Source organism: Electrophorus electricus, chromosome 15 (assembly GCF_013358815.1).
Source record: "Electrophorus electricus isolate fEleEle1 chromosome 15, fEleEle1.pri, whole genome shotgun sequence".
Lineage (NCBI taxonomy): Eukaryota > Metazoa > Chordata > Actinopteri > Gymnotiformes > Gymnotidae > Electrophorus > Electrophorus electricus.
The window spans coordinates 7,806,854-7,819,499 of record NC_049549.1 but is presented as its reverse complement, the minus strand read 5'-3'; the positions used below and the strand labels follow the sequence as shown (position 1 = coordinate 7,819,499).

General features: G+C 37.0%; 1 protein-coding gene across 4 annotated transcripts in view; it reads left to right on the top strand.

Moving 5' to 3' along the window:
- Nucleotides 1-12,646, top strand: part of lsamp (limbic system associated membrane protein) — a 721,293-nt gene extending 708,647 nt beyond the window's left edge. For 3 of the 4 annotated variants that reach the window (XM_035534192.1, XM_027016163.2, XM_027016165.2), the window contains 4 exons: nucleotides 1,990-2,121; nucleotides 2,539-2,659; nucleotides 8,235-8,383; nucleotides 12,008-12,646. In XM_035534192.1, the coding sequence (XP_035390085.1) occupies nucleotides 1,990-2,121; nucleotides 2,539-2,659; nucleotides 8,235-8,383; nucleotides 12,008-12,105 (500 nt within the window). In that variant the 3' untranslated portion in view covers nucleotides 12,106-12,646. The remainder of the gene's footprint in view (nucleotides 1-1,989; nucleotides 2,122-2,538; nucleotides 2,660-8,234; nucleotides 8,384-12,007) is intronic. The other variant, XM_027016164.2, reaches the window with a different exon arrangement.

Here is a 12,646-nt window from a genome sequence, read left to right as displayed (position 1 = left end):
TAAACTTTTTTTTTTCAGTGCTTGGTTATGGGGTTTGCATACCATGCCAAGAATTTGACTGCCATAGACTTCTAAAACTAAGCATTTGACCAAGAAAAACTAGTTAAAACCATTTACACTTGCTAAATTGATTGCTAAATTACACATACATGTACTACCAAAGGTATAAACAGCTAAATATGTATTTATTTTAACCAGACTACTGGCACACACACTGTTTAGAGGAAAGAGTCTTTTTAAAAAGTGAGCTGTGTTTGAGAAGCTGGAGAGTACTTCAAGGTCAAGCATACTCTCAGCAGATCTTTGGTAATATCATCTTATACTGCTCCTCATCTTCAATCCACTGAAATCTTGACTCACTTAAAATTTAGCAGACAAGTGCTGCTGCATGAATTATTCCAATCAAATATCATTCACCTTCCACAGAGGCCTGATTGTGTGGATTTATTCCTGTCTAATTTTATTAAATTGGATTGATTGTATTGCTGGAACAGCCAATTAAATGACCAGATGTCCAATCATGATTTAGGACATAAAATCTTCCTGGACAGCGTCTGAAAAACTACTCAAGAATGTCAGGTTGAATTTTATGGAGCAGATTATATTGCACAATATGATCTTGTAAAATCTGATCTGAGAACTGATCTGAGAAAAATCTGTAATGTTACTTTTGATGTGAAAAAACAAATCTGTACTGAAAAAAACATTACCATAACTGTATTTTAATAGTCACAGACAAAAGGTGCAAATGTGTTAATTAATACTAAAATAAATACAAACAATGTTGATTTACATATAAATTCATTTTGGTGCCACAGACACAAATTCAATCTTGGAACCATTTAATATGAAATCACAGCTTCAGATTTTCCCTCCTCAACATTTGCAACACTTCTTGCGATAAACTTGCTGCAAAACTGATTTGTGTTTCACTAAACTGGGGGCATTCTACAAGCTCTCAAGTTTTGTAACATAATTACCTCCATAGAATTTCTGCTTTTACAAAGGACATGTAAGATTTTGTGGGTTCATATTTAATTTAGAGGCTCTAATAGGGTCTGGTGAAATTCTGTGACATCTGTCAAAGGCCTAGTCCTGACTTTGTAATACACAACAGACATTTGTGTGATTAGAGCCATCGATCTTGTTTCAGAGTTGTAGCACTAATAACAGTCTACTAGATGTATCAATTGCTCATTGTGGCTTTGATGATCATTCTGAGCTTTATCAACAAGTTTAAAACACTGGTTCAGAAATGAACCATCATAAGATTTAGTCAGCCCAGCTCTCACACAGCACTGCCCAAAACATGTGGAATGTTTTCTCTTTAGGGAGGAAAACAGCAGCCCATCAAAGCTGATCACCTCCCCTCAGTGTTAGAAACATGCAAAACCAGAACAGAAGGCCAAAACCACTGTATCAGAGCATCTGAAATTGGTCCATTTGTCTTAATAAAAATGTTATGTGAAGTCATAACATTTTGAATTGAATATGAATTTCTTAATGGATTTGCTCAAAGTAATTTGCAGATGTCAGGACAAAATAGGTGGTTTGCTAGAAGGAAAAACCAGCATTATTATGCGGATGCTATCAGCACATCACAGACCACTGGATGGCTAATGCCACCTGCCATGTGATGCAGCAGAAATTTGTTAATCAGTGTCAGTGCAAAGCACAGAAACAACAAGAAGGTGCTTTAAGATCACTTTAACTGCTTGGTGGTGGTGGTGATGACTATGATGACTGTGACCATGACAATGACAATTATGATGTTTGTTTTAATGATGGCGATGGTGACATTGGTGGTGACGGTGAAGGAAATTATGATAATGAAAACAAGAATAACTACTACCATGTCAGTGTTGGTGATGGTCATAGTGAGGAAGATAAAGAGGATGATGACTGCATGAAGAGGATTTGGTTGCTGTTAGTGGTGTTAATGACGAAGACAATGAGTATGATGATCAAGATTGCTTTCTGTTTTTTCAGCAGAGACTCTGGATGTGGGCGAGTATCTGGAAATATCCGGAATCACGCGCATGCAGGCTGGTCGTTACGAATGCAAGGCTAGCAATGACGTAGCAACACCCGACGTAAAATATGTCAGCGTGGTTGTCAACTGTAAGTTTTTCATTGGAAAAGGCTGGAGCTTTTATTCAAAATTCATCTTTCAACTGATTATTGAGCAATCCACTGCAAATCCATGACACTAATTAGTGAGTGTTTACATAGATTTTCCTTGGAAGTAAAGTGGTAATGAATGCTGCAATGTAATGTAAATATCCCACTGACTGTTGCTATATATGACTGAAGACATGAATTAGCCATTAATTTATTTAGGAAATTTAAGAATTTTAAATGTATAAAAAGTATGTTCAAGCTGAACTCTGACAAACCTTCCCATGTTGTATGTAGGACTTCTTCCAGTCTTCTTCCAGTCTTTCTTCCTGTGTTTCATGTTTGTGGTCTCTCTCTCGCTCTGTCTGTCTGTCTGTCTCTCTCTCTCTCTCTGTCTATCTCTCACTTTCTCTCATATAGATCCTCCTGTCATAAAGGATGCTAAGAGCTCAGAGACACAGGTGGGCCGTCAGGGGATTCTGCAGTGTGATGCCACAGCTGTCCCAAAGCCCGAGTTTGAGTGGTACCGAGATGACAAGAGGTACTGACCCTAGTTAATACAATTATCATACTAAAAACACGTATAAAAACATAGCCAATACTCTAAAGTAAATCCACTTATCATAGAGAGTTGATATCACTAGTAAATATCAACAGAGGGACTGACCACAGTAATAAATACACTTACTGCAGAGGATTTCACAACAATCGTAAGTAGAGCAGATTACTGGGTTGAAGTGGTGATGGGCTGTTCACAATAGTCTCAATGACACACAGGCTTAATCTCATCAAGAGGGTAAGTGGCAACACATCAAAACATGCTTTGTTTTATACTGAAGGGTAATGTTCAACAACTTGCTAGCATCATTGCTAACAGGGTAAAAGATTATGCTGAGAAAAATAATGCAATACTGTAAATCCAGTAATATAGTAAATGTATAGTGTGCATTCTCTCATGCACAAATGTTAATTTATGCTTACAGCATCAATTCCATGCATGAATGTGTCCTCTTTCTTGGGATCCCATGCTAGTAGCCATTGAACCAGTAGCCAGTAGCCATTGAATCCATATTGAATTATCATTGCTCTTAATTAACTTCAGCCAAAGTAAGCCTCTTACTTTCAATGTCAAAATGTGTTGGCAATCAAATTATACACACAAAAAATATCCATGACTTTGACAACTTCACCAAATGGATTCATGCACATGCCCTATGCTTTAGTGGCCAAAGTGTAGCAGGAGTCTATTGTTTTGTGCACTCACTCAGTATGTGACCATTCAAGGCATGTGACATGTCTATGTTTTCATCTGAGGGAGTAATATTTGTTTGTGTAAGTCACTTCTGAGATGACACCTAAACACTTGTCATGAAGTGGTTTGTTAGAGCCCCTCTCAACACCAAGTGATCCAGTGCCTTTTCCATAGGTGCTAACCAGTGTCACTCAAAGAAAATAGTTATTTATGGCCCAATAGCAACCACACAATCTAAGACAGACCAATTGTAGCTTCCTATTATGAACAATTATTCATGAAAACTACATTATGTTGTTGCTATTAGCTTGAGAATGTTTTGTTATGAAGGAGATGAATGTATGTTTTATAAAATGTGAACAAGCAAATAAAGAACTTTACACTTTAATAACATTCCATATGCTGTTTAAAGGTGTCATACAGTTGCTTTAATGATAAATGAATCTTCTGTGACAAAATCTAAAGATATCTTACATCCTAAACATTGTTAAAAGACCTTTTAAAAGGACAGTCGTGATCCATGTGTAAACACAGAGTAAAAATACTGTGTATTCAGTATGGGATTTCTGGCAAATGGTTGAATGAAGATAGCTGAAAATCAGTATGGAGGTAGTTTTAAGAAATTTTATTTGGTATATTGGACTGTGTTTTACGAAAATTCAATGCTATCAATTAATTTTACTTAAAAATCCAGAATGGGTCCATCCACAGACTCTGTCCACTGTCTCCATGGATGAAGGTTGGCAGGAGTTCCATGTTGTAATAAATTGCCACTAGTCTTTCTCTGGTAGTGAGGAGGGTACTTCAAAATAGGGGTTCTGGTGAATCTTTGCTTGAAGGTCAGGAAGGAGGTGGAAGCTATTTTGTTCCATTTTAGATTTCTGGGTTTTCACTTAAGCAGTGAAATGAGGGGACTAGCTACCATGCAAAATCCATGGATGAATCAATGATCAAAGATTATAAAACCCTGAAATCTCTAAAGCTCCTTGGCATTATATGTTGAGACCCAGAGGTAGTGACAAAATAATCTTTCCACTCAGCCTCTTCAGGAGCAAGCACAAGTGAAACTTTACAGGTCAAGTTTAGTAAAACATCACTGTGAGTACACTGATTCCTCTATAGTCAGAACATGGTCACAAAGAAGAATCCAGGTCCTGCAGGAGAGGTAGATGGATGATTTTAGATTAATTCCAAGGACTCTTGAATTAATTATCAATGGCCTTAGTTCCAGGCACTGGAAGTGGAGCTGTATCCATTGTATTTTTGGTGGAGTAGTGCGAGGCAGCAGTATTCAGTAGTGTAGTGCCATGGATGATGTGGGGGTAGTGTGGCTTACTTTTGGTGATAACCTCTGATATATGTGAATACTCAAAAGCATTATCAGAAATATCAGTGAGAAATATCAGGAGAAATCTCAATGTTTATATCAAGGCTTTCTATGCTGATAGTGTCGCAGGGGATAGCCAGACACTGGGCATGACAGTACTTATTTTGGTAAATGAATTCTGTGGTTGACCATGAGATGGCAGGATTCGATTCGGTTTAGCTAGCCAGTGGTAACCTAATATAAGAGACTGGCAGAGTAGACTATGAGGAGGATGGACCCCCTTTGAGTCTTGTTTCCTCTTAATGTTTCTTCCTCATGCTCTAGGGAGTTTTTTTCTTTGCCACTGTCACCCTTGGCTTGCTCACTGGGGGCTTGGACTCAGACATGGATAAAGCTGCTTTGTGACAATGGCCATTGTAAAAAGCACTATATAAATAAATTTGACTTTGACTTTAAATTTGATTATGATTAACAGGGAAATGGTCTCAAAATGAAAAACTGAAAACTTGTGTAACACAAGAGGGCACATGATCTCGGTGACTTCAGATCCAGTCACATCATCAATGCAGTTGATGTGAAAAGGGAGTTTATATACAGAGATGGGTAGTTCCAGTTTACCGGCAGTTTTAATTTGTTTGACTTGGGAATTATATTTTTGCAGTACTAAACTGTATTACAGCTGAAACAGAGATATTATTACACCAGACTAAATGTGTGCAAATGGTACATTTTCTATTTTCAGGTAGGGGAAGAACCAGGTTACCCTTGAGGCACTGAGGATCTTGACGCAAAGCAGCACAAGTATTTTTGAAACAGCCATTCTGTCCAGAGTAGAGATACAACCCCTGTTTCTCCTTTGATGTGCCTCTGGCTCAGCCAATTTCCATGACTTCTCCATCAGAGGGGTGCACAAAGATCTTTATGGGATTGGTACTCAAGCATTGGTAGAGCACAAATACGGTTGTTTACTTTTATAGAGAATATAGACCATTGAATGAATTGGGAGAGTGAAAGATGATCATTTGTGCATTGTAGCTGGGATTTAAGGGCTTCATTAAAACCTTTCCTGTTTTGAGCATACTCCAAGTAACTTTTAAGTGGCTAGCGTGAAACTCTTGAGGGAGTAGTCGACAGACAAAATTCTCCATTGATTGATTTGCAGCAATTGTTGCCCTGGATCCTTGCCACTCAGGGAATGATCAATCACTTCCCAGAACAGTAGTTCAAAGGCTGAGCATGACCGGAAGCTAGTTTGTGCACTCCACATGACCAAAGCCCAGCTAAGGGCTATGCCAGTCATTAAGGAAAGCAGAAAAGTGATTTTTGCATCATCAGGATTAAAGGTTGAGGACTGACAACTGAAATACAGAAAGCACTGTAAAGAAAAATAAAAAGCCTTTTCATTCACATAAAGAACCTTCATATTTGTCAGGCATTGCTAAACAGAATGGGCTGGCCATAATTTTACATACATAATTTTACGTTGACACTAGAGTGGTGGTAGAGAGTGCATTAGTCTGAACTGCTGCTGGTGCTGGTTTGTAGTTATGTAAAATAATGAAAATAATGCAATAATTTGTCTATGGCCTACATTTGCATATGTTTGTGAGAGCCCAGTATTTTGCCCCGGGCTATTACGATGAAAATTTCGCTATTACGCTTATTCCATTTGTGTTACTTATGTCGTTCATCTGATTTATTCCCTGGGAAGATTACAGTAAACTTGGATGAAGACTTTGTAGTGGTCCAGCTGTCAGTGAAGTTATGATACAATTATCTGCACTGTCTTGCAAAAATTAAAATACTGACTGAACAAACAAACAAATGATCAAAGAAATAAATGAGCAGACTTTAGTTTTGTGGAGATTGTCTTTTTTTTAGTCTTGGTTCCTCTCAGGGTTTCTTTCTCATGCTCTAGGGAGTTTTTCCTTGGCACTGTTGCCCTTGGCTTGCTCACTGGAGACTTGGACTTGGACATTTGTGAAGTTGCTTTGTGACAGCATCTGTTATAAAAAGCACTATATAAATACATTTGGTTTGATTTGATTTAAACAGTAGATAAAATAAGTACTGAGAACAGATAAGCAATGAAAGCCTATTCCAGGTTCATACAGTAGAAGTCCTAGTCTAGGTATAAGTACTGGTCACACTGTTAATACATGTAATCTGTCATGGAATTATAGCAGTTAGATGATATGCCCAAGAAAATTACTAAAGAGCTCTATTAAGTAACAGTTAATTTTGTGTAGCCCTGTCAGATATGTACAGTACACTGCATGTGTAATCCAGAGGTCACATAAACTCTGTGGGTCTAAGCCTTACTCTCATTCATTCATCTGTAGTTCTGATCCACAATTTTAATCCATCCCTTCCTTCTGAAAGATCATGTTAAAGCACTTGATCGCTAATGTTATAGAGCTCCAACATTCCTCTTAAACATGATAAATCAGCTGTTCATATTATGTCCCCAATAAATAGTTTAAATTTGGTCAAATTTTCATTTTTTTTTTTTTTATACAGGTTTATAGCTGTATACATTTGTTCTATATGGAGCAGCAAAGATTGCTTTAATTAGAATGACCTTTTTGGTCTTTTGGGGCTCTGTTTCCTTTCTTTCATTCTTTATTTCTATTTCTTTTCTATTTTTTTCCTTTTTTCTCTGTATAGACTTTTTTTAAGTTGTTTTCAGAATGCACAAAGGTTTCCTCCTTTTGACCTTTTTGTGTAAAAGCATGAGAGTGCAGCAAAAGTGAACAGATTTAAAATCTTTTATCATCTTACTGACTAAAGTCTCTAGGTCTGAGCCTTCTCTGCTTCTCTGCTACCAGAGAGAGATGATATTGTTTTTTACATCTCCTTTAATGTTGCAGCGAATCAAATGACGTTTTTATCTAAGTAAACTCACAGAAAGCTGTTTTATTGGAAGAACAAGAAACATGAAGTACTCTGTGGTAAGACAAACAGAAAACCACCTTTATTCATCAAAGTTTCCAAGAAACAAGTGCAGAGCTCCATAAATCTCATACAAACATCTCCATATCTGATTCACGAAACTATCATACAACATCAAAACAAGTTCAAAGCTAGAGAACAATCAGAACAATCTCAACATGAGTGCTGATTTAAGATAAGCCTCTTTACTGGCATGGAAACAAGCGCTTGAGTATCACTTATGAGGTGTCATAATTTATACTTGTCCACATAATTTCCATGAAATACACCCACACATTTCTCTATTTACAATCACTAGTCAAAGGCCAATTAACTTGTAAAGTTATGAAATCATGGTTCATATTTGCCAAACAATTCAATGTATGCTGAAAATATTCACACTGTAGTACTTGCTTATCCAGGGCTAATTATGTGTTTTGCATGCATTTTAATGACTCCTCCTAAGCTTAACATATTTATCCCTCCCCTTCTCTCTCTCTCTCTCTCTCTCTCTCTCTCACTCTCTCTCGCTCTCTCTCTCTCTCTCTCTCTCTCTCTCTCTCTCTCTCGCTCGCTCTCTCTCGCTCTTGCTCTCTCTTTCTCTAGGCTGTCCAATATGCAAGGTATTACTATTCAGATCACTGGTACTCGTACCATGTTACTGGTAGCTAATGTCACAGAAGATGATTATGGAAATTACACTTGTGTGGCCACCAACCGTCTGGGAATACACAATGCTAGTGTGTTTCTTTACAGTAAGTAACACACATTCATACATGCACACACAAACACATACACACCAATATAGTATTTAACACACATCAGGCTAATCTGTTGGGTGTTAGGTCTCAGTCAATTGGAGCTGAAATCATTAGAGACCAAAGATCACTCTAGCAGCAGTGTGTTTTCACCTTTCACATTAAACATTTTAGTCAGAGATCTTTGGTTAATGGAAGCCTGCTGTTTCAAGTAACATGTCAACTAACACTGAGTTACTTTATTAGGTACACCTACTCTATAGGTGTGCCTGCAGGGTATTAGGTCTTTTGAGTAAGTTCTATGTACTCAGATCAGATGATCAGGTGATTGCTTGCTCAATACACATTTGTCCCAAGTTTCTATAAATATATGGAGCTTGTGCAGCTGATGAAGGACCTCTGTATGAAACATTCTGTTTCTATATAAATAAAGTACCTGAAAAGCTGCTGGAAGATGGGAATGCAGCACTATGATTGATCAGTACTGTGACCATCACTGAGACCAACCAGTTGATATACACCACAGCAACAGTGATACTTGAAATGCTTGGCTACAATGTGAACATCATCAAGGAGCAGTATCCTGTGTCAAGAAAGAGAGGCTTGCTGAAGGTACCTATGAAGTACAACAAGCTGTCAATACCTAAGGCCTTGAAAACTGCCAAGCAAACATTAACAGTTCTGGCCCAACAGTTCTGGAGGTACACAAGAGAAGTAGAAGCCAGGAGAATAAACAGAATGTTCTCCTATGAGCCATTCAAAACGTGCTCTTGGTGGCATGGTATAAGCATGAGAAAAGACCCACCAAAGCTGTACTGTGTTGATAGGTCCAGCGATTACTGAACCTGAGAGCAGACCACAGCACCCTCCCAGAACAGAATCCAGTAACCATTATGTTAACAATCATCTGAAAAAGGGTTTCAAGTATGAAGAGCTGGACAGCTCCAGGCCCTGAACATGGTCCATGCCTACTGGCTGATGAAGCTGACAGCTTTCCATGAGTGCCTGGCAGCACAAATGAACCAGCTGAAAAGGGATGGAATCCACCTTGAATGGTTAACTGATAGCCAGACAGGCCTGATATTTTGGGCTTCTAGGTATTAGCATCAATTCCTGTATTTAAGCAGTATTCTAGTTCAATAGTATCTTAAACTCTAACCTATTCTACAGGCTAGGATATATTGTGAGTAGATGGCAAAGCACTTTTTACGTCACTTTGGATAAGAGCCTCTACTAAATGTTAAAAATGTAAATGTAAATGTGAAGGACCTCCAGAAAGTGACCATACCCTCCAACTACCAGCTGATAACCAACTTCTGTACAACATGGAAGATTCTGTCACACATCATTGCAGCTACATGAGTGGGGCCAAGAAAGGCATTGGCAAGTACACCAGAGAAGCCAAGCACCAGCTGCTGGTTGATAAAACAGTCACTCGAGACTGTAAGACCAGACAGACTAACCTGTGCACCACCTGGAAAGACTATAAGAAAGCTTATGATTCAATGCCCCACACATGGTTCCTGCAATACTTGATGATATATATATATATATATATATATATATATATATATATATATATATATATATATATATATATATATATATATATATATACACACACACACACACACACACACACACACACACACACACACACACACATATATATATAGTGTGTGTGTATGTGTGTGTGTATATATATATATATATATATATATATATATATATATATATATATATATATATATATATATATATATATATATATATATATATATATATAAAGTTAATATGGGGCATTGAATCATAAGCTTTCTTATAGTATTTCCAGGTGGTGCACAGGTTGATCTGTCTGGTCTTACAGTCTCGATATAGTATTTAGTATTTATGTATTTACAAGTGGTGCGTAAATAGTAGTAAAATAGTGCGGAAATTTACAAGTGCCTTTACAGGGTAAAAGCATCAAGTTTGCTTTTAAAGCATCATTTAGTCAAAATGTGGTTACTCAAGAAAAACCTTAATCCACAATTGCTGAACAATAGTGGTTCCAGCAATAGTGGATTCAACGTGCAAAAGACTTTATAACTGCCTGTAAAATATTTTATCAGCTTATTAGGTTTTATTAGCTTGTTACATACAGAGTAGGTACCTAATTAACTGATCAGCCATTTACACACACAGTCTCTATCTATCTATCTATCTATCTATCTATCTATCTATCTATCTATCTATCTATCTATCTATCTATCTATCTATCTATCTATCTATCTATCTATCTATCTATCTATCTATCCATCTATCTATGTGTTGATTATATTGCTCATAGTTTTAACAAGTGATTTGTACTTGTTGCCAGTTTCTTGACATAATGATGTCCATGATACACACTGCATTTAATAATTATGTAATGATTAGGAGTGTTTGATGCATGTTCTAAATTAGGGTGACCATATTTTGTTTACAAAGAAATAGGGGAGGGTAGCACGTAACCACTTTATATAAATAGCAAAATTATTTATTAGGGTTATTTACAGGACTAATAGCAGTGTTAAATTGCAACATGTGGGAATGTAGTCCAATACACATTTCCACACAGACTTTAGCCAATTCACATCTATAATTCTTTCAGATTTGTTTTTCATTTGCTTTATTAGACATACAAGCTGAAAAAATAATTTAATCAAAGTGGAGGTGGTGGGATGTGAGCTTAAATAGGCCGATTTATCAAATTATTTTGTCACAAGCATGCTGTCCATGGACAAAACACAAATAGCAGAGCATATCTATCAGCTCCGTGTTTTGTCATTTAATGAGCCCAACCCTCAGAGCATCTCTATCAGCTCTGTGATTAGGCCTAAGGTTAAGGTGCCATACAAAATATCCTAAATAAGAAGATAATGTGTCCTCTCTGGCTATTTCTCTGGCCGGATTAGTTTAGTTTCTAAAAAGAGGATATGTCTGGGGAAAAAGAGGACGTTTGGGGAAAAAAATTACTTCTCTGGGGAAAAATAAGACATGTCGGGGAATAGAGGACATGTCTGGGAAAAAGAGGACGTCAACCTATCTAACACGTTGTTGCTATGGAGAGAAAATCCTTCACTTGTTATTGTGTATTTTATACTTTATACCACCAGATGTCACAATGCACCAATAAATGTCTCCTCATAGGGTGCAGCGGTGAAGCTTTTCCTTTTCTGTCTTCTTTAAAATAGAATTATGATCAGATTATTTTCCACATTTTAATTTAATTACTGCCATTGTTAATACAATATTATTTTCTCTGTCCTAATATACCTGATCACCTCGTTCTGTATTTACTGAGCCCTCTAGGAGCTGATTACGGTGTGTTAGAGCAGAGAAAGTCCTTGTGTTCCCCTGTTTGGACCTTGTCAGCTTTAGAAAACTAATTCTCTCTAGATTTCTCAGTTTCTGTTTGGACTTTTGTAGCATTATTTATTATTTAATGAATGAGATTATGATTGTCACTATACATATACATTTTTGGAAGTATTTAAGATTACTTTTTAAGAAAGGTCTCTTAACTGGTCTTTAATTGATCTCTTTTAAAGTGCTTGTTAAATCTTACTACTCATGTTCTCATTTTTTTGTTGTCTTAAGGACCTGGAACTGGGAGGGACATCAATGGCTCTGCCTGCATTTGTCAATCAGTGTGGCTCCTCTTCCTGCCCTTCCTCCTGCCTCTACTCAAGTGTTAATAATCAGCTCTGCACTACTTCAGAATCATGCCCACTCTTCTCTCTCTCTCTCTCTCTCTCTCTCTTTCTCTCTCTATCCATCTATCTATCTATCTATCTATCTATCTATCTATCTATCTATCTATCTATCTATCTATCTATCTCACTCCCACTCTCTTTGTCCCAGACTGTTTGCATTACCACCCAGAATGAACCGTGCCTCCATGCACGCAAACTAGGTACATTTACAATTCAGAAAGTAAATCAGAATGGGCAATTGATATGGTTTAATGTTGAACATTTTTTAAAATGTAACATGAAAGGGAATATGGGAGGAATTAGACAGAAGACAGTGCTCTTTATAGAATATGATTATTGTTTCTTTATTTGTTGAGTCCTCATTTTCGATTGTCTAGGTGTTCATTTAGTTTGGCTTGTCTTTTCTCACACCATTCTGAGAACAAACAGAATAAAATTATGCTAACTAAGTTTCAACACTAACTACAACAGTCAATAATCATCCAAATATTTGGAAAATAAAGTAATGCTAATTTTAATAGTA